This window comes from Strix aluco, chromosome 14 (genome assembly GCF_031877795.1).
Source record: "Strix aluco isolate bStrAlu1 chromosome 14, bStrAlu1.hap1, whole genome shotgun sequence".
Lineage (NCBI taxonomy): Eukaryota > Metazoa > Chordata > Aves > Strigiformes > Strigidae > Strix > Strix aluco.
This window is the reverse complement of record NC_133944.1, coordinates 1312294-1338624: the sequence shown is the minus strand read 5'-3', so window position 1 is coordinate 1338624 and position 26331 is coordinate 1312294. Positions and strand designations below refer to the sequence as shown.

At 40.1% G+C, this 26331-nt stretch overlaps 1 protein-coding gene across 7 annotated transcripts in view; it reads left to right on the top strand.

The window, feature by feature from the left end:
• The window catches only part of NFAT5 (nuclear factor of activated T cells 5), a 72247-nt gene that overhangs the window by 25768 nt on the left and 20148 nt on the right, over nt 1-26331 (top strand). For 5 of the 7 annotated variants that reach the window (XM_074839605.1, XM_074839602.1, XM_074839604.1 and 2 more), the window contains exons 3-6: nt 12544-13102; nt 17984-18176; nt 22802-22992; nt 24936-25108. In XM_074839605.1, the coding sequence (XP_074695706.1) occupies nt 12544-13102; nt 17984-18176; nt 22802-22992; nt 24936-25108 (1116 nt within the window). Of the gene's footprint in view, nt 1-6842; nt 6956-12021; nt 12084-12543; nt 13103-17983; nt 18177-22801; nt 22993-24935; nt 25109-26331 lie in introns of all 7 variants that reach the window. The other 2 variants (XM_074839608.1, XM_074839606.1) reach the window with 2 other exon arrangements.

Here is a 26331-nt window from a genome sequence, read left to right as displayed (position 1 = left end):
TGAGCCGTGACGCTTTTACCAAACTTGTAAGGAGGAAGAAAGGTCATGTTTTCCTTTAAGACGCTTGAGGAAGCTTAGTATTTAAACTCCATTCACACATAGCTCTCTATTGTAATGTATTACAGAATTCTCAAATACATGAGAATATATGTCAGGATGGCACTTTTATAAACTGATAAGTTGAAATTAGTTATTTTTCTAATTGACAGCATATAAAAATGAGGCATGACCTTTTTATCTTCATCTTTATCTTACTCCCAGTCATGCTTTAGACTTTAGTCTAAAGACTCTGTCATTGATCTTCATTAAACATAAAAAAGGATTTAAAGACAAAGTTCTAATTTGTGAGGTTAGCCTTAGTGCTGGTTAGCATCTGGAATTCTTGTCAGTAACTTGTATATATTAGTAAACATCTGTGCAATGAGGAAAAAACAATCATTATGCTCATGATAGATGCATCTTTCTTCATTGGATAAGGATTTTTTTTTTGCATAATTTGATCCCTATATTTCTTACAAGGTCATGTTCCACTTTCCTAATTGGCCTTAAAATTGTTGCTTGAGAAAAATGTATATGTTTAAGGTGAGGATTCAGATAGCTGCATTATTCTTTTTTCTCTCTATGAGCTCATATGCATTAAATGTTTGTGTGAGAATGTTTCCCAGATTTGCATGGTACAGGAATCCTGATCGGAAACTAAAGTGATTGTAGACTTGTCAGAGAAACTTTACAGCACTGCTCACCATTCATGTTTTGCCAGACCTCTTCTGAGAGAACCTGTGGATTTAACTGTGCACAGTGGAACTTTGGTCATTGAAAGAATTTGATGTTTTTATTACATTGAAAGGATTTGATATTTTTATATCAGTCAAAAAATAATTTGGGCAGATATTTCTAAAATCAAGGTACTTAATGATTGGTTTGCTTCAAAGATATAGCAGCAACCAAATCCTGTAGAAACATACATCTTAAAAACAAGTGAACAAAAAATCCCACAAACCCTGTTACACTCTAAATCCACAGATAGACATGAACTGCTAATTAATTCTGTATCTAACAGAAAAGACTTAAAAACTTGAATGGAACTAAATGTCTGTTACCTCCAGGTATTTAGTGTCTGCTAACAGCCACTCCAGTTCCTTTTAAAAAAACTAAGAACGTATTAGCTGTGTTTGGTTAAACTGCAGCACAATTTTCTTCAATGAAAAGATCCAAAAAATAGTTGAGTGTTTTTTTTAACACTGAAAGGAGACCTACTCACTCAATTAAGAATGGTTTTCCATGTCAGATAGTGTAGTTTCACAAAGATTTTAGGCTGATAGCACTGCCGACAGAATAGCTCTTCGTGCGTTGGGTGAAGGACCTGCACCAGGTTCGAGCTGTCCCGGTGGGTCCCCGCGGGTCAGATGCAGAGCTGGGTAATGTGGGGAGGCAGGAAAGGGTGGAGTTAGCTTCTCTCAATTGCTGTCACTTTGTGCTGGTTTAAAGTGTTTGCTGAACTGTGGCTTGGGAGACCTTCTGTCAGCATTGTGACACAGTGTTAAGTTTCAGGGTGCCATTAAAATCAGGATCAGAAGTATTAAGCACAAGCAACTACAGTTTTCCAAGTTGTTAAAAATTTTCTCTAAAAAATGCTAACCGACCAGACAAAAAAAACCCCAAACAGAGCCAAAACTAGTTTTGTTTCCATTGCTTATGTCACTGTCCCCTACAGTGAGTGCAAGAGCAATTGAATCTTGGTCTTTTATAACCACAGAATCGTGATGACCAGGGTCATTCAGCAGCGAGTTGTGCTGCGTGTGGACACGTGTATGGAGAGGTGAGCCCCAGCCCAGAGCGAGGTGGTGCTGCTGCAGGGCAGAGCTGCCCCACTCCCCCAGGCCTCAGGCAAGGCTCAACCTCAGCTTTTTGACCAATAGATGAAATCAGGTAGTTCTAGTGTAACATCTTAGTGGGAGGGTTAGTTTGTTTTTGGTTCTTCCCCACTCCTCCAGCACAGCTGTGAAAGAAAACACATGCATCTGGGAGAAATGTTTACCTGTAAAACAGATCCATAGGCTGTGTTCCAAAACTACAGAGACTGAGCAGAAAGCTGGAAAGAACAGTCCCTGCTCTTCCCTCTGGTGTTGGGAGATGAGATACATCTAGGTAGCTAGCGACATAAAATACCTATCATACGCCCAGGGTGGACAGATGGGTGGGTATTCTGCTAAGTCTGAGGCCAGACTTTTTTTTTCTCTTTAAAACTGGGGACAGACTCCTAGGAACAGAGGAAGGAACATCATTGTCTACTGAAGTTGTAGGTGGGGGTACAAGGAGAGGTCAATTTACTCTTCGCAGTGGGTCTCAGTGGATTGTTTTACAGTCAATAGTCTGCCCTCCCACAAATTCCTGCTGCGTAGTGACTGATTTAGATTCCTCCTCTAAGCCATCTTGACCTCAGCACTTCTGAACTGATGCTGGTACCCGCAGCACTCTCCTGCCTTGGAGCACCAGTGCTCTCCGCTCTGCTCAGTTGGCTTCCAGAGTCCCGGGAGTGCTTCTGCACATCATTGAGGTTAGCTGTGTGTTTCTTCTGCACCCAAATCTCTCCACTTTCTTGACAGAATAGGACGTGAGTGGTTTAGCTGCATTCTTGCCGTAGCTGTGCCATGTTTCTAGATAAAAGGGTGTATAATGTTTTACAGTTTTCTGCAGCTGTTTTGGGATTGCTCTAGTGTCTTTGAAAATTTTCAAGCCCTGTCACCCAGCCTTGTGTAGTAATGAGAAGTCTGGCTGGGCTGGGCTCTGCTTTCTTAACAGGAAAATCAGAGGAGAATCAGCCTGGGCTTTGTGCATGTCTATGGGCTTATACAGGAAAACATAAATAGATGTTTTACATTTATATTTTAAAAGACCAAGATTGCATATTCATTTGCATATATCAAGTTCTTATAGCAGACTGTAGGCACATTTTTGAGGAGCTGGCACTGTACAGGTGATAGGGTAAGGAGGAAGGATGACTTTGCCAGCCTAGTGTTCCTGTATCTGAAATCATTGCCTTGTTTTGTGTAAGTCTGTCTCGCTCTCTCTCATTTTTATGTCAGCTCTTACTTGCTCTAAAACCTCAATGTTCTGGGGAATGATAGGGAAAGGATAATTCAGTCTCCACAGCGTTGTAGGTAATCTCATAAAAACTCTTGTTTTTAAAAGGAAGGGCTAATTTGAAATGCTGCTAGCCACCCTGTATGTAGAAGTCCATTGCAGATGTGCTTACTGTCAACAATGAGAGGATTACGTTACAGGGAATTATATGAAGAGAGTTTTTCACTACTCCTGTAATAGTTGACACAGTTTGTTCTCTGCTTCCCAGAACACAGAGTAAGGCAGCATCTGGCTGAAATTCAACTTAGTTGAGGCTTTTCTGTCAGTCACTTTGCTGTGGGGTTTTGTTCCCTATAAATCACACTATAGATAAGAAACATATATTGCTGCAGTTAACTTCTCTGGTTTTTTTGGAGGAGCAGGATGGGCTGTTTTTAGCAGCGGTGACCTTGCAGGGGCAGACTTCTAGTTCTTCCATTTGGAAATTTGTTTTGTGATTTACAGAACAGTTTTAAGAGTATTAAAATGGAATGTTGCTGATTGGATTTTCATTAATTTGTTAATAAATGTGTATCTCATTAATCCAGACAAAAGAGGTATTACCCACTCTCTGAATATCAAACAGGCAAGTATAATTTAATAGAACTCTAGGATTTTGAGCTGCGATGTTCATAACCTAAGCTGCTGTCTCAAGCTTCTAATTCTGTTATTCTTCTGGAAAGCAGAAGGGAGGGAAAGGATCTGGTTTTACTGCTAGAAACTGTTCTCTGTGCTTGCTATTTGAATTACAAGTGTCTTTGTTCAGGGGACAGGAAGAGGAGGATTTTGCCTGGTGCGGTACCATAAACACATTAAATATGAATCATCTTCTAGACTCTTGAAATGCATGAGAGTGTCATGCTGAGAAATGTCATTGTAAGCTGTGCCTGGAGATTTCTTATATGAAATAAATGTGCCTGAAGCTTTAATAATGCCTTCTACACAATATTTTTAAGCTCCAGTTGCAAGGAGGGATGCTTGATTCTTTTCAGTTGGTTCTTAAAGGTTGAACAATTTTTTCATGTTGATCAAGACACATCGAGCAAGTGCTTCAAATGCTTAAAATTCACGCTGCTGTTTCAGTCCTTTCTCAAAGGTGTCTTTCTAGTTGGTAGGTCAACAACTTATTCCTGTCTTTTGGGGTTGATTCGGGAGTATTTTCAACCACGTTCTTTAAACAAGTGTTGCATTTCCATCTTCTATCTGCAGTAACAGGAAGGCTCAAACCTCCTGAACCCCAGTTGAGAAACTGTTACAGAAAACTTGCTTCTCTGCTTATCATCTGTTCGCTCTTTCTGTAGCAGATCTTGGAATGAGCTGCTTCAACTTGTTGATGATCTGTTAAGCTGCTCTCCATTTTCCACAGAGGCGAATATGTATCTTTCCATATTTTGGTATTGTTCCCCAGGACAGTGTTTCCTGCATCGTTTCCATTCTGACAGTTTCCAGTGCTTATCTCAAATTGAATTCTCCACAGTGGTGTCCTTGCCGTGATAAAAGGGGAACAGATTTTATGCCACTGAAATGTATTTACTGATCTATTCTTGCATCCTTCATATTTGGATACGATTAATCTGTGATGTCTTGAATTTTTCTGGCTCCCAAACATCTATGATTGTATCCCGGGAAAATATTTGGTAAACAATGAAGCTTTACGTTTTTGTGGTCATGTCAATTTTGTGCTCCTTTTTAATTAAAGGGACAAGCTACTTGTCCCAAACAGGAGTAATTGGCTTTTTTGATCGGCGTTGTTGTTGGAATACTTGCCATAGCATTTTTGATTGTTTTAATTATGAAAATAAGGCTTTGCTTCTCAATTGCTACTGTAGAGGAATGGCTAAAAATATTTGCATCATCTGTGGGGTAGAAAGGGGTATGGGTCATGTTTTCCACTGGCAAGATAAGGCTGCTTCTTCATTCTGAGGCTAAAGACTCTAATAAAGCCTCAAAATGGAGATGGGGGGGTTGTTCATGGTTTTTTTTTTTCCTTTTTTCTCTGAGTAGCTAGAGACAGGCTTCTTAATTTTTATTTTTAATGAAAATATTTTGTCAATTTATCATCCTTCCTGGTGTCATTAGTCAGTTTTTCCTGTTGATGCAGAAATAATTACTAGAGATTTCAAAAGGGATATCAGTGCTGCTACTAATTCTGTTATCCCGGGCTTCTAATTACATCTTGTAAACAAATTATCAGGAAAAAAATTTCTTCTTTGTAGTTGGTCTCCAATGCCTGTAAAAACTTCCATTTCTTTGTAGGCTTTTCCCTTCCTCTTCCCACCGCCCTCCCAGTTGGAAATGCCTTCCTGTCATTTCCTCAGAGGATGTCTTCCAGGGATTTGTCTGCAGTGTGCTTGTTTCAATCATGTCTCAAATACTTCTTTCTTGCAAAATTGATTTAAACCAGATCCTCATGCTCTTTAAAAATGCATCTTCCTGGTACAGTATATTAGTACAGTGCCCCGGCTACTCTGGCTTGTTAACACTAACGTGTATGTGAACAGGTTTATTATTCCTGGCGATAGTGTGTGCCCAAAAGAGCTCTAATTGTGTTAGTCTGGGAGAGGCCAGGCCATGATTGGGTACAGCTCAGGGTGGTGGAGAGGTTCCTTCATCGTGCTGAGCTGGCTGCTGGTGAGAGTCATCGCTGGGAAATGCGAAAGAAAAAGATTTCTTACTGTCCGTTTTATGGAAACTTTTTAGACGACGTGCTCTCTGCAAATGCAGTTAAAACATTGTAGTTGTGTGGGGTTGTGTGTGAGTTGTGTGTGTACCTGCTCCTCTGCATGGAGCAGAGCTTCCTTATAACTACCTATAAAGGATTACATCAATGTACCCTAGATCATCTCTTTTTTTCTGGATTAAGTTTATTTTCAGTCTTCCTGAATCTCATCTAGTCAGTAAACACAATTTTCCCAAACTGCTTAATCAAACACAGGCTGGTTTATCATTCTGAGAGATTTTTCATGGCAAATTCTTGCATTCAGTGGCTCCTATTCTTACTTCAAAAAGGCTTGAGAATTATTTTGTGATGAGAATTCCCTGTTCCTTAATAATGAAAAACCAAGCCAGAGAAGGGCAGAAAGAGAACAGTCTTATTGTACTATTATTTGGGCACCTTCTTGCAGAAGCATCACTGATCACTTCATGAAGGCCAAGAGGAGTTCTTCATTTCTTAGAAAAAACCCAACTGTGCATCTAAAGAACAAAAGAGGCTGTTTCTTACATTGAAAAGTTGTTTCTTAAATTTGTGGGATCCATCAGTCCTGACGTGGTACAGTCGGTCTGTGGGGCGGTGGGCTGTGGAGGGAGCGAGGAGGCGGCAGGTAGAGCTTGAAGAGAGCAGCTGAGGGTCCCAGAGTTCTGCCTTGCCTGTCACAGCTGGTTAGCGCTCCGAGTGGGGAGGATCTAAGATACATGGAATTGGGGTGTGTGAGCCACTAACAAAAGTTCTTAGATGCCTAAACTTGAGTGTTAATTTAATAATGGATGTCCTTTATAACAAAACCAGATTGATTGATGTATTTACCCAAAGTATAATACACTACTTGGTTCAGCATGTGAATGTAAGGGGAATTTACACTGTTGGGCTTGATGTAAATTAAATTAACCTACCTATCTTGAATCTGAGTGTTTTTAATAACTGGTGAATTGGATTGCTTTATTATATTTGCTGGGATGCTAGTTTTTTTCTCTATTAATACACTTAACTTGCATTCTAGCTTCGCCATTCAGAGACAGGCATCGAGTGGTGGGTTGTGTGACAGTGTCTGTCAATAGTGAAGACAAATAGTGCCAGAGACACTTAACCCATCCAATCTCACCCAGGGTATAGGTCGGTCTTGTTTTCAGACTTCTTCATAAGTCTCTTTTCTTTCTTTCTTTTTTTTTTGTTTTATTTCTAAATAGTGGATTGATACTGATTTGAAACTAAACTTTTTGGAAAAGTTTTTGACATTACATTAGTAATAACAAGAAGAAGAAAAGTAGAAACCCAAGTTTGGCATGTGAGGTGTTGAAAGCAGGTTTGCAGCCACTTTGTAAGTTCTGGTTTTACCTTTAAAACCTTTGGCAACACAAGGGTTGATGCTGAAAATTTTGCACATAGTATCCTTCTGGTTTTGTTCTGAAATTGTTCTGTGTCCAGCAGTTCAAAAAACCCAATTAACATACAAAAGTCATGCCAAGAACATGACATGTTAGATATATTAACAAATTTAATAAACAGGTATGCTTCCTATATTAAGCTTATACACCACCTGAACCTTGCCCCATGTGGTGAGTTTTTACTTTTGACACTTAATTGTTTTCTGAACATAGCCAAGGGGAGATCGCGTGGGATGCAGGCTAGATTCTGAGAAAAAAAAAAAGCTAGTTCTTTAACATCTTTTTGCTAGTCCTGCCTGTTCATGCACAGGTGGCTGAAAAGCTTGCAAAACCAAAAATATCTCCAATTTATTTGCATTCGCAACCTTAAGCTTTCCAGTTTGGGAAATGACTTGCTTTATACTCCAGCTGCAATGAGAAAAAAGCAAAAGTCATCAGGACACTATTTCTTTTTGAGGACTTGGTAATCCTTGTATTTAAGGATCTCTTTGGAAAGAATGAACAAGGATTTCAGGATTGGCTCCACGTAAGTGTTTATCTAAAGACAAGACTCCCTCAATGCCAAGTAGTGATTTTTTTTTTTCCTCCTGCCTTTCAGACTTTTTTTAGAGGCTGAATGCCTTGTTTGACTTCCCAAGATAATAGGATATAGAAATACATGTCATTGCCTTAGTTGCTAACTCAGGAGGTAATAAATTGTCTTTGTGTAATGCTTTATGTTATTGAAAAGAAAAAGACTGCACCGATTTGCTCATGGGGCTGCTCTGTGCTATGTGCTCCCTTAGGCTAATGGAGTGTCAGAGACTGGTTTTTAGCAGCATGCATTTGTGCCACAGGCGTGTTGCATCTCTTTTCCGCTGCCTGTTTTTTTGGCTGCTTTTTGTTTTCAGATGGAACCAGAATTGTTCATTCTCTTGGTTGTGAATGTAATTCTGTTCACCGCCTGAAAGCGAGGTAAATGTTTGGGAGCAGTAGGCACCTTTTTAGACTTTCTGGGAGGCAGATGTACAAATGACTGGTATCACAAACAACTGGAATTTCTTTGACGTTTAGTCTTCCTAGGAGCAGTGCAGAGTAATTGGTTATCTTTATCTGCATTCTGTACTCCTGCACTAACCACTTAGTTTGTTAGTTCTTGGTTATTTTTTATCTTTCATTTACTCATTACAGAATTGCTGATTGATACGTAAATTATGATGTCCAAAACAGTACCAGGACTTCCTTATGCTGAACTGGTTGATATCATTCTGCCTCTCTGGGAGAAATAAAGATTGTAGGACAGGCAACAAATTCAGAATCACTTATTTCAGCTACCTTATGTGTTACAGTGATGGCAATGAATAGATTCAGGAGGTTTAGTTTCAACAGTGATCAAAGTTGCTCTAACGTGGAAGTAGTTTTCTTTTTCTCTCCTATTTTTTAAATTAAGAAAAAGGAAAAAAAACACCTTGTGATGCTGGTGCACGTTTCATTTATAATACTGTGGCTGCATACTTGCCATAACATGCACTTGGCTTCTATTCAGTGTTGTTGCTCTGAAAGCAATTTTTATTTTGAGGCTGTGTTAAAATATATTCAGTCTTATATTTCAAAATGTACATACTCATTTAAACTCTATATTTGTCATTGCAAGCACTGTTAAATTGCAAATGAAAGAGCCACCTGTAACAATTCCCATTAACATGTGTCTAAAGAAAGTAACCTCAAATAAAAGAAATGCTGAAACTGGGAAAGGCGTCTGTATGTTTCCACTCTAACGTGACAGCCCAGCGACCAGGTACACCCCGCACACTGAATGTCCACTGGCTTCATTTTGTTTATTATCTGCATGTTGGGGAAAATGTCCTTCCTCAAAACCAGGAAATGCAAAATGCTTTCACCTTTTAAAGCAATACCAGTCAAGTTTGAGTCAGTGAAAACTTTAGAATAAACTTTTTTTTTTCAAATGCAGCATATTTGACCAAGAGATCTCCTTTGGGTATCGGATACACCTGTGTTGTCACTGGCTTTAGAATCAACTGATAACACAAAATGGGAGCCATTGAAAACATACAGTGGTTTATTCATTATAGTAACTTTGTGAATTCTTATTTGGTTGACCCCAATTCTTTAGTTACTAGTTCAAAGGAAGATGAGTTGGCTAAAGGCCTGCAGGCTCTGTGAGAAAACGTAAATTTTACTGTGTTTCTTACTATTTGCATAACTTAAAACGTTACTAAAGCAGTTACCAATTTATCCCTCAAAATAGATTTTAAATTTGTGTATTTGATTGTTCGAATATAGCTAGTTTATTTAATTGGCTGTAATATCTGTCATACTTTTTTTACAAGTTTTTAATTATTATAATAGAGAAGACACTGGCCTGTACATGCTTTAAAACACTTGCATGTTTATGGATGGTAATGGCATTCATTTGAGATTATATAAGGCTAAAGAGAGAGGTTTTCTTGCCATTACTGTTTAGCTTGATATTGTTTTGATAATCTAATCTTATTGTTACGCAGGGGTGTCTCTGGTAAATAGAGAGTATAACCAATTTATAATGGACAGTATTTCTTTCCTTTTTAAATATATAAAGAAAAAACATGTACACATATACCCATACATGCTTTTTAACTTCTAGGAAAAAAACTGGAGGAGAAATTGCTTTGGATAGCAGTAATGATAGCAACTTAAGTACTGCAGAATGCTGCGCCCTAAAATAATACCATTACCAGCTTGTTTAGCTTTATTCTGAAAAGTATTTCATTTAGTGATTGATTTGGATTTTATTTCCTAAGAAAGTGAGGGAAAATTACAATTGTTGCATTTCTGGACAGGTTATGCATTGAACCATTTTGACAAGCAGGATATGATCCGTGTTTGGCATACCTGCTCCAAGGCAGACCTCTGCGTGATTGTCACTTTAAGTTTTTCTTAAGTCTTTTTAAAAGAACTTTCTAAAACATTCCTAGTATTTGCTGCAAAAAGATAAATCTTGGATATCAATCTGTTGGAGGAAGAGTCTTCCAGTTCTAGAGCCCTGCTACCTGGTTCAATGTCCACAGTTATTTCTCTGTCAGTCTGTCACGTGCAGGCAGACAGGAGACGTGCGTACACTGCGTTGTACTATGCATGCTACTCGGTACCATCAGTTAAAAAACCAACTAATTTTAAATGGGACAATATTGCTGTTCAGTAATCCAGTGCTGCAGCACTACTGCTGTGTGCTCCACGTATTCCATTTGCAAACACTTGCATGCAGCAGATATGCTGTATGCATGCTGCGTATTTCTACTTTCTGTTTGAGTGTATAAATGATGAATGGAAACTAATTCTATTTTAACAAAGTAAAGTAAACATCCCAAATAGCAACGATCTTTCTCAACTCAAAGTGGCTGCAAATCAGCTCCTAAATATTGTCACTGAAATTAATACCTAGATTTTAATAGTTCTTGCCAATCCTATAAATGTTTTTGAAAGAAGCATTGCATTAATGCATGATATAGAAAGGATAAATTTGCCTTTAAATTGGAATGCAGTTCAAAGTGACTGAATTCTCCAATTTCAGCCACTATATTTGCCAGAGAACAAACTGGAAAATGGAACTGGTATCATTCATCTGCTCCTGGTTCACTGGGAGGTTCTGGGAAGGGACTTCCTATGAAGATGAAAGCAGAATAGTTTATTGATAAACTGTAATGATCACTAAATTTTATATTCTGTAGTATTGTAGGTTTACTTTTAAATTCATTTAGCACAGAAAAGCTGTAAGAAACAGTAACGGTTTAAAAATTCTTCACCATCAGTCATTGATATGCCCTGGTAATCACAAGCAGGCTGATTTATAGGAAGCTTTGCTAAGTTTTGCTGTTAGTTAAATACATATATCAAGGCTAAACATACTTTATTCTGTTACTTTTAAATAGCTTAAACTGGATAAAATAGTTCAACTATCTCTAAACCTTTTAGACTTGAGAGATTAATATAATGTTTTGGGTTTAAAAAAAATCCCAAACAACAAAAACATGATGTTCCTCTTAATAATAGCTATTGCCTCTATGACACCAGTAACTAGCTGAACAAACATATTATATAATTATGTATATATATTATGTACAATTGTTTTCCAAATTAGATTATTTCTGTGGTTCTGGTTTGTTGTGTAAAATGCGGTCAGCAGTGCAGAAATACAGAAGACAGCATCTACCCCCTAGGAAGCTTAAATCTGAATATAAAATTCAGTTAGTTATTCCTCAGTGAGCTACAGCTGATTTAAATAAATAAAGACCTATACTTGTCTGTACTGCTTCCTCTGAAACGTTTTAGCCTATGTTTTCAGCTGATTTGTCCATTAAAATTCTTCAGTGGAAATGATTATGTTCTCCAGAAATCTTCAGAGTTTTGTTTTAATCATTTCGCTGTCCTCTCATGCTTCTAAAACAGATTGATCTGTGTGACCTCTGGAGAAGTCATAATTGTTTAAAATATTCTCCTTAATGTGAATTTTTTCAGAGGTCTGTCCCAAGCTGTCTCTGTATGCATAAGGGACTCTGCTAATAAAGTCTGAGAGAAATCAGTCTCATGACTGAAAGAGTCAGATTACAGAAATTTCATGTCGTCTTGTGTCAGCATGTCACCGATACAGATATTTCATCCCTGTTTCGGACCTTCAAAATAAACAGCTATGTCATAGTGACTGATACCAGTTCCATTTTCCCTACCAACTCAGTTGATTTTATATTTTATTTCTCATTTATGATGGAATAATCAGCAGCTCTTTTTCTCATTTATTTTCTCATATTTTTATTCCAGGATTTGCCTCTGAAGCAGGGAGTGTCTGCATTAAAAATGACCTGTAGTTCTCTGCTTCATAGGTTAGAAACTTATTTTAATATTTTGTGGCTAAGCACAGTCCCGTCTTTTTCAAAAATAAAAATTTCCAACAATAAATGGTTTAATTGGCATTGAATGTGGATTATAAGAATTTTGCATTGGGGCTTCCATTATTTTAGATGAAATGGCTTCTACACCAATAATTAGTCCAGCTGAGGCAATGAAAGCTCTGTTTACTTGCAGCCATTTTTATGGATTAACATTAAGTTTTAAAAAAGTTGATTACAGTGGATCATACTAAGTCTTATTTGGACATTTCCAAAGTACTGTACTGACTAGGCTGTATTGCTTTAAGCATTTACATTCTAAAACTTACCAAATTCCAAATATTTGTTGGGGGAAAGAAATCAGTTCATAAATCACTTTATTTCAATGGGACTGCTATAGCCAGCACACACAGAACCATGTATCTTGTATTTACTTCTGAATTATACACCGCAGATGCTTCTTCAGCTCCTTCCTCTTCCTCCATGGGCGGTGCTTGCAGCTCCTTTACCACCTCTTCCAGTCCTACCATTTACTCTACCTCAGTCACCGACAGCAAGGCTATGCAAGTGGAGAGCTGCTCCTCAGCCGTGGGGGTAAGTACCAGAGGGGTAAGTGAAAAGCAGTTAACCAGTAACACAGTCCAGCAGCAGCAGTCAACGCCGAAGAGACACACAGTCCTGTACATCTCGCCACCACCCGAGGACTTGCTGGACAACAGTCGGATGTCCTGCCAGGATGAGGGCTGTGGATTGGAGTCAGAACAGAGCTGCAGTATGTGGATGGAGGATTCACCCTCCAACTTCAGTAACATGAGTACCAGTTCCTACAATGATAACACTGAGGTGCCACGTAAATCACGCAAACGAAATCCAAAGCAGAGGCCAGGGATCAAACGTCGAGATTGTGAAGAGTCCAACATGGATATATTTGATGCCGACAGTGCCAAAGCGCCTCACTATGTCCTTTCTCAGCTCAGCACGGACAGCAAAGGCAACTCAAAAGCAGGAAATGGGTTGGTATCTGCTTTTTTTTTTTTTTCCAAAAAAGTTCTATCATCATGTAAAACCAAACTAATAAACTGCCCCCATGCCCCGTCAAGTGTTCTACTCAGGTTCTCACATAAATCCCTTCCCTTCTCTGCTCTTCCCTTCTGCTAGCCCATGATAAGTTCTCATTAGACTTGTTTAGCTTTATCTTCTAAATAAAGATCACGTTTCCTACAATAATTGGACACACCACTGATGAGCTCATCTGTATTCTTGTTTAAGTGAAATTACTAAAAGGTTGCACAATTCCATCCATAAAATGGCAGTGAAAATGTTACCGTATTTAAAAAGAAAGGCAGAAGTGGACTGGAAGCACCCTAAATCTTAATATTTTTTGCAGGATTTTATGTGAGGATTTCAGTCTGTACACTTCACCTGCTTCTTTTTGTCTCTTTCTCTATTTACCAAATAGAGAGAGTGATGGGAGTAGAAGTTAATTGCTTGTTAGGATTTCTCATCATTTAAATTAACATATGCTTTACTTTTTTTATAAAATGTTAAGATGATGTGGTGAACCAGATCTTGTTTTTTCTTGTGAATTCACTTCTGTATTTGACTTTTTTAAAAATAAATCTCTAATCCTGTTTCTCTCTGTGCTTCTGGGTTGTGTGCATGCGTGTGTCTGTACGTGGGCACGCCTGGGTGGTGGTCTCTCATCTCTCCCACTTCACACTGTTCACTAAATGCATTTTAGTAGTTGCTTAAAGAGGTAAAAGTCCATCAGTTTTACAATAGTGTGTGGATACATTTTTTTTAATTTTATTTTTTAACTTGTGGCTCCTTTAGTACACGTAAGATGGTGAAGTGGATAGATTTGGCTTCTTTATTTTGGTTTTTTGGGGGGAGTGTATTTTGTTTGTTTTTATGTATGTGCTTGCAGTACATTCTAATGTTCATCACAGTAATGGTGAATATTAAAATTTGACTGATGAGAAAGATTATGAACTTCTCATATCCCAAAGGGAAAGAGCCTGGAGTCTGTATTCCCAGGGTCATTGCAGTTCCATACTTAAAATTTCACTGTGAGGAAGTGATTGCCAGAAACTCTCCAGAGTGTGCCGGCCTGGGTACAGCACCGGGAAAAGTGGAGCTGGCGGCTACCAGGAGCGTCGGCTCGGTCCGAGGAGGCAGGAGTGGTGGCCGCTGGCTCTTCTGGTCTGGCCCTACAGCCACTGCTTTAAGCTTGACTGGTTGTCCAGCAACTCTCCTTTTCACCAGCTGAAATTGATAATAAAGTAAAACATTAGTACATGGTAGAGCCGAAGCAGCAAATTAGCATATGTAAAGCAGCTGCTTGGAACTAGGAAATGGCCTCCACCAGCACAAAGGAGGTCAGGCTCTCCCTTACAAAGGGAAGAAACTTTATCGAAAGGCAAGAACGGTGTGACTGTAAATGTGATCTCTGGACAGAAAGGGGAGATTTAGTAAACTCTGGAACAGTGTGTATGATCTCCATCTAAAGCATCACAAGACTATAACATTCCCTAAAATATTGAGGACTAACCAGTGAACATTCCGTGGTACTGTCAGCAATACTCTGTGAATGCAGGGACAGATAAGCATAATTTTTTTCCTAATGTGTCTTAAACAGGCTAGATTGAAATGCAGCAAACCTCTTACATAACAGAATTGTCCTTTTAAATAAAAGCTCTGGGATAAGAAATGGCCAAGATATTAGAAAACTTAATTTTGCAGTTGGAATGTGGAGATTCAGCATTACAAATCTAGGTCACAGTAGTGATTTTTTTTTTTAACTTTCCAGCCTGATGGAGTTCTGCCAAGGGAGTTAATTTACTTTTGGCTTTAAGAAAAGAGCAGGGAAAGCACCCTTGCTCATTTGTGAAGTGGAGACAGTGTTTGCCCCAAAAAAGGTTGTCTAGTCAGATGTCTAAAAGCTAGGAAAAAAGAAAATATTCTTGTGGACACTGCTGGAATTTGTGAAAGCCACCTTAGAAACGGATGAATTGATGGTGATTTAGGGCAAAGAGTCTCAGATTTCTGACATGCTTGGTCTTACTTTCAGTTTCAGGTCTTCACTGGGAACAGCCCTGATGCCAGTGCAGGACCAGGCAAGCCTTAACTCAGGAAATCTGGTTTAATATAACCATGGGTTCTGCCACTTAGATTTCTTTTTTAGAAGAGAAGTGCTAGCTTTGAGGAGACGTTGTCTGGTAACAGTTAAGCTAATAAGTAAATGTGTGTGTATGAAATATTTTGCTATCTGTATGTGCATGAATATTAGTATTATAAATAAACTAAATGAAAAGGATGTGTAAATGATATATCCTCGTAATTTGAGAAGACCACTGAGAAGCTCTGGTGAAGGCGCTGTAATTGCTTTTGAGTTTATCTAATCTGATTGAAAGTAATTATTACTTTAGGTTTCTAGAGGGAAGGCTTTCAAAATAATTGTTAGGCAGCATCTCTTTGCATAAATATGACAAAATATAATATTAGTATGTTGACAATTAAAGCAACTTGGGTTTTAAGAGTAAAGTACTGTCAGGAAGACAGTTGTTTTGGAGAGGCCAAAGTGTTAATGTCACACTGCTAAAACTTAGCATTTTGAGTGTTAAAAGCGAATTTTGTTTTGATGGCTGCCTCTAACGCTTCCCCTCAATAGTCTCTGAGTCTCCTGTATTAATTCACGGAGCTAGAACTCCCACGTGTGGCAGGGCCGGGCTGAGCCATCAATGGGATGTGTCCCCATGGAGTTTCTCCCGTGGCAGTGCCCAGCCTGGCGAGCGGCCCCGTGGGTTTGGAATCACGCCACGGTGGGTGCAGTAGCTGAGGTTGCCCAGCGGTCCTGCTCGTGGTCCTGCTCGTGTCCCTGTGGGATGCTAAGAGATGGTAGCCGTGCGATTTAAGATTCTGAGTGAGAAAAAGCGAAGATATTCACTGGAAGTTTGTAAATGTTTTCCTGTTAATTACTAGTCCACTGGAGTAGCATCCTGACAGCAAAAATAGAGAAAGTGATTATCTAACGAGCTTGAGTTTGATTAGCGTTTTTGCTTAACTTGTACAGAAGCAAAGAGCATAGTGGTGTTAATTACAGTTTATTTAGTGTATCGCAGGTTTTGTATGTGCTACACTGAAGAATTCTGTCCCTTTTATTTTCCTAAAAGAAGGTGTGTTTTTACATAGCGTTTTTATTTTTTCAAGCAGCCTGTTTGACTAGACTGTGGCAGAGTAACCAGGACTCCTTGGCAGAAAGATGGTACTCTTGCGGGTTTTTTGTATACCACATTTTTTATCTAGATGCTGCCTCTCTGCTGTTACTGGGTTGGAGACGAGCGGGCAGGGCAGGGCTGCTGGACAGGCTGGAGGCTCGCTGGGCAGCCTGTGGTGAAGCAGTTAACCTTCACGAACAGAAAAACATGAATGAAATTCATATAAAGCACAGACCTCGTAACAGCTCAGCAGTGTCCATTTGAACCCTTTGTTACATGTATTAAAAGGTTTTGGAAGGCTTAGCAGAAAGAAGACCGTGGCAAATAGGACTTGCAGGGGTATGAGATGTGGTAGAATCGGGGGGCAAAGTGCCCCCGACCTTCCCTGGCACAGGAGAAGGCCTTTCTGTAGGAAAAGTTCTGGGCCAGGCTGGGCAGGGGCTGGGGGGTGACTTGGAAGTCTTTGTGTGGCCTTGTGCCATTCCTTGCACAGCAGGAGTTTTAGGGAAGGTGCTGGTGATGTTTGTTAGTATAAATCATCTGGTAATAGGGAAGAGAGCACTGCGGGTTCCCCCAGCCTTCAGGTCAGTGGAAAACTCATGCAGTGGCAAAGCTCTCCATAAATGATTTTAAAGAAAAAGCATTTCTTTCCCCCTTCTCCCTGAGAAGAAAAAATCCTGGATAAATTACTCCATAGGTTGCACATTGAAACAGGATTTGTTTTTTAAACAATTCACACCTGTTATTTTAAACTGCTTTCTTCAGTCATTAGCTGTTAGAAACTACTTTTTGTTAGTAAAAAAGAATATTACATTTGCATAAATTCATTGAGCCCTTTTCTGCCCATACCGTTTGCCATGGCATGTTTACATTTGCTAGTGTTAAATGAGTCTAACAGACTTCAGTTCAGGTTCCTTACGAAAACCTGCCCTGTATAAGATCAAGAGTTATTTTCCATTGTGCTTTAAAGTTAACACCAGATGAATCCCATGATGTTATACTTTGGAGGGCTTCTTCATTCAGGTTTTAATTATGGAACTGAACACAAGATGCAGTACATCTTAAGGTATGCACCTGGAAAGAAATAGTCTTTTTGCATACGTTGCGGATTTAAAATTGGTGCAATTATGCCAGAGCTTTTTACAATAATTAATTTGGTTTTAACATAAATTTATCAATCTGTTTGGACAGAAATTAGTATTTGCAAGATATGCAAGTTCAGGTGGAGACAGGCATGAGGCTGTTTTCCTATTTAAAGAAGTGTCATTTAACCTTAAATCCATTCGGGGTGTGTGTGTACATATGTATATTTGTTACAGAATTGAAACAGCTTATTCAGATAATATCAGGCTGTATCATATACTATGAAAAAGCAGGTTATGAGCTGCCTTCTGTTTGTTAACATAGTTTAATGCTAATTGCTTTTCCCTTCCTTTATGTTTACTCTCTGAAAAGCAGTTCCTGTTTGCACTGGATGGAGGAGGCAGGGAAGCACCGTTCCTCTTCATCCTGCAGGTTTCCCTCTGTCAGAAAGAGAATTCCAAAGTTTGCTCTCAACTATAAATCTTCTATCCGTTAATATACACTCTTTATCTTTTTAGCTTTTCTGTGATTTACTTTGTTTTTATTGGGGAGCTGCTTGTAACATCTTTTTAATGGTCTGCTTTGACTTCCCAGAGCATCAGAGAACCAGAAGGGAGCTGGAGGGAAGAAGACCCCAATGTTGTGTGGTCAGTATCCGACTAAGAGTGAGGGGAAGGAGCTGAAGATAGTGGTGCAGCCAGAAACCCAGCACAGGGCTCGTTACCTGACTGAGGGCAGCCGAGGCTCAGTGAAAGACCGGACACAGCAAGGCTTTCCGACTGTAAAGGTAGGCTGCGTAGCGTTAGGTGGTATGGGGACTCCTTTCCAAGGGTGCTTTAGTAGAATGGGAACAGGTTCAGTTCAAAGAGGCCTAGAATCTCTATTTTTAGAGGGAAGTCTCTTTGTCTCTTTGCTGTAGAGACTGTACTGTATCTCTTCTGGCAGGTAACAAGAAATCTCATTTGCATCACAAAAGTTACAGGAGGAAGGAAGCTTTGTCAGGGCAGTGACATATATCTGCGGGCATGTCCTATTAGACTACAATTATACAGACTCTGTAAATAGACAAACACTTGAAGCATACAGAACTAGGATAGTGAGATGCTGTAACAGTTTGATTGCTGGTGACAGTGGGTCATCGTTATGCCTTACTGGTAAGGACATAAAACTGGGTTTCATTTAAAAAAAGTAAAAGTGGGTTGTGGATTTTTTGGGTTTTGTGTTGGTTGTTTTTTTTTAATAAGAAGTATCTGAATCCACATATCCAGTGTCTGTCTTTCAGTTAGAGTCATAAAGATCTGAGGTGTACTTCATGGGTTGTACTGCTCAATATGGTTAGTGATAGTGAAATACATGTCGATTAGTAGAACTGGAGAATAGGGGAGAGAAAAGAGGAAGCAGTTGTATGCACACTTAACAAATGCAGCTTGTGTCCCTTATAGACGTTGATGCCTTAAAGTCTGGGTGTTGGTGGTCACTTGCTCTGAGGCAGGGATGAGGGGCACTCAGGACTGAGTGGTGTCCTCAGTCCTTCTGAACAAGGGGAAGGATCTGGGTAGAGCAGATGCAGTCAGGAATCCAGAGCCTGGCTGCAGAGCTGGTTTTTCCAGCAAGCATTTAGCTTCTTTGTTCGTCTTGCTTTGTTTGGAGGGTAGAAAAGGATATGTGATGTAATTCACCTTGTCCAAAGAGGGGGAAAAACTGTTGGTGATCAGGCTTGCCAGCCTGGTGAGGAGGGCTTTACTGTGGGTTTGTCAGAGGACGGGAACCAAAGCCCAGAGGGAAGAAGGAGCTACAAATGGAGGAGGAACACAAGGAAGAAGGCTCCAAAGAGGTTTTTCACATTCCTGCTCAGAAGGGAGAACATGCAGAGGCTGTTCTCCGGAGACTGCACACTAATGCACAGTGTGAATTTGCAGGTCTTGTTTCTTCCCTTGTGTAGTCCCAGGGCTGTGACTTGACTGGAGTCGCAGAGACGTGGGGTAGCGTACATGGATGGAGTGCAGTCATGGATGTGCAGCGGCTGTTCAGAAAGAAGAGAGGACATTGTGTATCATAAGGAGCTCCCTGACTGCGCAGACCTCCAGCATGAAATTAGAGACTGGCCTGTTGAGATCAGAGGAGAGAGAAAGCTCAGGGATAATGTTTTGGTATCTGTTACAGAGTCCGTGACTGAGAAGATAAGAGATGACGCTTTCTGTAGGTAACTAACAGGAGTCTCCTGCTCACAGACCTCTCTCATTGTGAAAGGTTTCAGCCATCTCTCCATCTGCAAGGATGGCTGCGTAGCCTGGTGGAAGCAGTTGAAGAACTTTAGGACTGCTTGTAAAGGTTTCCTAAGGGGAATGGTGGAGAGGCTCACAAGGAGTAATGCTGAACTTGACTTACACAAACAGAAGAATTGATGTCAAATATCATCTCAGAAGTGGCAGCAACCACAGTAGGAATGTGAGAGTGGACACTGGACTGTGTACAAGCCAGTATTGCACACTCACTGGAACGAAGGCAAATGGCATCCCAGTTAGGTTGAGAGGAGCATGGCCATCAGGTCGAGCGAGTAGGCAACTATATTTGTTATCATACAAATAAGAAAGATAAAAGACACTTCCTTTCATGCTTTTTCTTAATAATGCCACTTTGAGAAAGCAGCAAAGCAGTTCTTGATACAAACTAATTTACCAGGTCCACAAAGAAATGTTTGATACAGCCCTTAAAATTTGTGCTGACTGCTGCTGACAGAGTGTGGAAGTATACTTACCTTTAAAGTCCTGCTCAACAGTGTTAGAAACATCTCCAACACTTCACTCAGTCCTCCTGAGTAATGTAGAAATCAGTAAAGTTTCATAAGAAAAGAATCCATTCATATAGTCCTGTTGCTATGGTAATTTACTGCTCATTTATGTGAATTTTCTTAATGGGCCTTTGTTCATCTGAATTTCCTTTTAATTCCTTTCCCACCCTTCAGCACCCATCGGTGAAAATTCTGTTTGGAAGAGTCTTTGTTACTGAATTCCTGGAAGCTCAAGCTTGCTTTACCAGTGGGCAAGCTAGTTCATACCCTGCATATAAAAGCCTGTCAGGGTTGGACAGACAAAATGAGTCAGTGGATCTTGAAGAAATCTGAGCTAGGGGAAAAAAATGTGTAAAGGACAAGAGGGCTTTTTGTTCTGTTTGGAGTTTTTTTTGGGTGTTTTAAAGATGGGGAGGAATAGTGTAAAAATGTTGCTAGTTCAGTAGACATCTGGTGCTTGCTCTTCTCTGGCAGCACCTGGGACGGGCAACCATTCAGATGCATCACTTTAAGCAGACTGAGGAGGAGAAGCAGGTTCTGTGGCCCTTTAAAGAAAACCATGTTACTTGATGACTTAGAACTAGAGAGTCTAGGATCAATAGACAACATTAAAGTGGTACAAACAAACCTTAGTCAAGTGACTTGTCTGGCAAAAGAAAGATTGCCCTGAAGGCACAGTGTCAGTGGAGGTACTCCAGCCATCAGTAGCAGATTTTCGTGTTTTCTTGCTAAGAGCATTGCAAGGCTGGAGTAGTTCCCATCCAGATGGTGAGAGATGCTCTTGCACACCTTTGATATCTTCTTCTAACAAGAACACTGGGGAGGAAAAGCAGCAGTGGTTAGTTGTGGTGATGCTGTTTCTAGCCCAGGAGACCTTGGTGGCATGACCCAGAGACTGTTGCAGGTGAAAGGTTCAGTGGTAGAACATCAGAGTACCCTTTACCCCCCGCATCCTTTTGACCACCCGGTGAGATGAAGTCCTCTCGTTGGCGTTTTCACGGTCTCTTGTTTATTCCTGCTCTCTTGGCTTTTGAGCTCTTTGGTGTGAACTATACCTGTTACTGTGGTTCATACGTGGGAGCTGGTACTAGGCCACCTCCAGAAATGTGGCTTTACCCATCCGTAATAGCCATAACCCACCCACCTGCTGTAAGCTAATCACTCCTTTTGGATGTGAGGAGAATACCATGATTTTAGCAGTATTTGCTGATTATTTTTTTTTTTTTTCCCCAAACTTGCTAAGAACTGCAGAACTAAATTTTCTAAGTGTGTCAGGGGCTAATCCCCTGAGAGATCCTCTGGAGGCTTCTGCTCTCATTTGCATCGCCTTACTAATAAAGATTGAGCTTCTTCCTGCAAGTGTTGACTGGGCTTCCAGGCCTAGGACGAAACATAACGTCACCTAAAAATCCTCTAGCAACAATAGTGGCTTAGTGAAAACATTAAAAATACTTGGTTTATCTCCTCTTAAAATACCGTGGTGAAGAATTTCCACCTCTGGCCTGGGAATTTGGCAGTGATCTAGTGTTTATTTTTACTTGGAGTATTTTCTTCTATTAACTAAAAAGAATAAGAGAAGTTACTTCGTAATGTCCAAGTTTGCTTCAAGACTTCTTTCACTTCTACGTCAGTATTTTTAGTATGTAGCACCACAGTGAGGTTCTGCTAATAAAAAAAAGCGTTGAAATGACACAAATTCTTTCATGCTAGGATGTTGATGTTACAAAACAAATGCATTTTTCACTATCATGTTCTGGGATAATTATAGCTTGCACACTGGATTGCAGGAGAACTGCTGAATCACTATGTGAAATGTATGCCTGACCTGCTTTTATTTGTTTTAGTGAATCTTAACGTTGTTCATAAACATTAAGTAGGAGATGTCAAGTTGCCATTTTTTATTTTTATTTGGTGTCTGAAGGAAAATTAGGCTTGCATGGTTGGACCATGCAGTCATTCATCCTATTCCTCCCTCTGCTTTCCCTTTCATCCTGTTCTGACTCATCCAGAGGTTTTGCAAGTGTCAGAAAATTTTAATCTAGTTTCACAAAGACTGCAAGTGCGGCTGGTGTGAAGATGGGATCCTAGAAGCATAGCATGCTAATTGATTGGTTGGCGTGCACGTACTGACCAACACACTCTCGTCAGCTTTGGGACCAGCCACAGCAAATGTTCTTTCTCAGCTGACTGGTGGATGGAGATGCTGGTGGGGAAGGAGGATCCTGGGAAGAGATGGGGAAATAGTCACAGCTGGGCTGAGAGTAAGGGGTGATAAGAGACCTGAAAGTTGGAGTTGGGATAATTCTGTGTGAAGATAGGTAGAATTCAAGCTGGTTTAAAAACAAAATATTAATAATAACTTTAAAAAAAGTAATTTCACCTGTTTATTAAATGACTGACTTGTCTATTTAATGGAAGAACAAATGACAAAAAATAAAAAATATTAACCTTTTTTTTATAAACTAGATGAAAATTTTTTTTATTCCTGCTTCCCTTAGGATTGTTTCCAGCAACACTGGGAGCAGATTCACTTCAAATTCAGCTTCATAAGATGTTTTCTGTTTTAATTAAGAGGCATCACTGGCCAATTGAAATATTTAATTTGTGTTGCCCTGTTTCAGCTGGAAGGTCACAACGAGCCGGTGGTGCTGCAGGTATTCGTGGGTAATGACTCCGGGCGAGTGAAGCCGCACGGGTTCTACCAGGCCTGCAGAGTTACGGGGAGAAACACTACTCCCTGCAAAGAGGTGGATATAGAGGGGACTACTGTTATTGAGGTTGGACTGGACCCAAGCAACAACATGACACTTGCGTGAGTAGCTCTTTTTTTAAAAATTATTTTCATTTATTCACTTTTCAGAAACAGATTTACCTTTTTTGATTGGATTGGTTAGCAGTCAAAAGTCTGAACATCTTGGCACGCACCAGACACTTAGTGAAGCTGTGTGTGGAAGAAAAACTTTAAAATCACATTCTCAGTTTGTTTATTATACTTAATGCATAATCTGGTCTTCCTTAAACTTTATTAATTAACTTTGTTACATTAGTTTCATGTTCTGTTTGATCAATAATGTGCATGTTCAAGCATTATGTAAGTGATGAGCTGGTCACTGGTTCTGCTGGTTGCCTTGTCTTTTACCAAGTACAGAATTGCCCATCAGAAGAGGGAAGGAGAACACTGGGATCTTCCGGTCCCTTTAGGCCCAAAAGGCTGGGAGTTGTGGACAGGGAGGCTGAACGCTTTCCTCCTCTCTTGCTTTGCTTGTGCCATTTCTGTCGTTTCCACCAGCTAGTCCTTTGTCACGGGGACACTGCTGCTTTGTGCTCTTTCTGGAGCTCGTCTGGCCCAGTGTGGGCCACGGTTCGGATGGAGTTTACAGACGCAGGCGGGCAGCGCGCGGCCGCTGCCGAGGGGATGTGCTCCATCTGATGGCAGCTGGTAACTGCGGTAGATTCTTGAGCAAGTGGCCTCGTCTGCCCGTGTGGTTTGGGTCTCACAAGGAACTTTGGATATAAGCACTTCCCTGATAAGCTTTTCACATGTATCTTAGTACATAGAAGGCAAGTGATCTTCTTTCAAAGTATTCTTTTCAGCAGAACATCTTTTTTTTTTAATGGGTATGTGGTTGAAAGCTGCTACTCTTTACTTAGAAGCTTGTCTTGTTTCAAGAGAAGAAACATTTCTTCAACTTAGTGTCCATTTAAGCAGGATAATAGAGTTTGCTATAGGCTGAATCAATTTGATTTTTTAAATATAAAATATATTCCCATGATAAGTTTGGAAACTGCCTCTTAGGGAGTAATTTTATAATTGTCCTCAAGTAAAACCATATAAATGTGGAGATACTAGAAAGATGAGTTTGGAATTATCTAGGAAGAAAAGTTTTGCCTGGCCTGTTTTCTCAAAAGGTATCTTGATGCCTCAAAATAAATCTTCCTAGTATTTCAGTGATTCTGTAGCACCTCTCTGTTGATGGTAATGCCAGTGCCACCTTCTGAATCACACTCCAACCCCCCTCTCTGCTCCCTGGCTGTTGCTTGTTGGCCCCAACACAGCACAAAAATTTGTTCTTCTTGAACTAGATATCAGATGGTTGCTGTACTTCTCGGATGTAGGGCCCAAGATTTTGGTAAATTTACAATATTCTTCTTAACTCATCAGGCTGTGTTTGGGTTTTGTTGGCTTGTTTTTTGCTTGAAATCGTGTTGCATCTAGCGTGTCTTTCTGAAAGTTAGCGCTGCGTCACACTCTCACCCTGGCCCTGTATACATTTCCCGTAGGACCAGTTATGGTATGACGTATCTATCACTTCCCAGTTCCACTGAGCATAAAAAATAATATGACTACAGTAAGTTTTCTTCTACTACTGCTTTAAGTGAATGCAGAATATTCTGTAGTAATAATCCTACAAACCCAGATCTAGCCCCAGGAATGGAAGAATGAAGATCTGTGATTATGAATTGAATGCTTACCAGAATTTGTCACATTGCATTTTCTGTTTTATTTATGCTACTTTCATATTCCTTCCTCCCATGATTCATGATACAAATTATGTAGGGATGAGTTGAAAACTGGGCTATATAATGAGAAAGGTCATATAGAGATTTCTTGTAAATAAAAAAAAATAATCTAATAATAGTTCAGTAATTACTTGAAGAGTTTTAACTTTGTGGCTTGTGTAACTAGTCAAAAGGTTATTAAAGAGGCTGAACTTACTACACTCTATTAAACTCTCAACTATTTTGTGTTGTTAGGGTTGATTGCGTGGGAATACTGAAGCTGAGAAATGCTGATGTTGAAGCTAGGATAGGGATTGCTGGTTCCAAGAAAAAAAGCACACGTGCTAGGCTGGTATTTCGTGTTAACATCACTCGCAAAGATGGTTCAACTTTGACTCTTCAGACACCCTCTTCCCCAATTTTGTGCAGTAAGTATCAAAATAAAAAGTTGGTATTAGAAGACTCTAGATTTCAGTGTGATTGCCATAAAATGCCTTGGGGAAAAGAAAAAACCAGTGTTAATCTGTGATTATTTCAGAATTGCTATGGCTAAGATCAAGTGGATTGATTTTTATTTGGGGTGGGGTGTTAGTCAAATCACTGACCAGTATTTAAAAGTAGTTATAACTTTTATTAAATGAATTTTTGCCTTTTAAAAGGTCAGAATTTTTGTCATGATTGCTTTGGATTTACTGTATGACTTTTGACACAGGTTTTAATTTCTTCCGTATTGTCACGTTCATGGGTCATCTCTCAGTGATAGAAAGGACTTGTAATAAGTCAGTACACGTGGCTCTTTACAGTTGTGGTAGTTTGTTGGGCCAGAGGCTGAGTCTGTTCTGGTTCAGTGCAAGAATGAAACTTGTTAGGGCTCTTCACTGAGGTGCTCTGTGTAGCCCTGAGCGCAGGTGCTGCGCCGGCTGCTGAGTTATCCTGAACGCAGGGCAAAGGAAATCGGAGGAGGCTGCAGTACCGCAGGGGCTGCCTGTGCCCGTGGCCTCTGTCGTGACTTCCAGTTACAGGGAATTCTGCTGATCTGTCAGAGAAGATAGGGAAGTGTGTTTAATACAGCTGTTGGTGGGGTTACTGATACTTCTTGATGAACAAGATAGGAGCCCTTTTTCTCCATGTGTGGAGCAGAGTATGATTACGCAAGCTCCCGGGCGCTTGTGTTGTGCTCTTTCCGTTGTATAAAAAGTTATTGTTTTTTGGTGTCGTTTTTTTTTTTTCTAAACACTGTCAGTACTTATTGTGTCAGGGCTCCTATTCAACTCGTCAGAAACTGCAGCTTTGTTGCCAGCAAAAGAGCAGATTGGAAGAGGAGATAATTAGAAACACGTGAGCTTCCACATCTGATACCACCACGCGGTTCCAGTGCCACAGGCAACAGGCGATTCCCCCAGAGAATCTCTTTGCAGGACTTGGGGAGAGCAGGAGCCCTGCGGGAACCCCAAAAGGCTGATGACCGAAGATGTGTCACTGCTGGTGCAGGGGAGGACTCTCCTCCTCTCTTCAGTCATGTTCTGTGCTTTAGGCAGTAGTTGGATGCTTGGGGTGCTCTTCCAGAAGGGTCAGATTAAGGTGGTCCTGTTCCTCTTTTTTTTCTCCACCTGCAACTTTTTGCTAAATCTTTCCAGTGTTTTTAAAACTG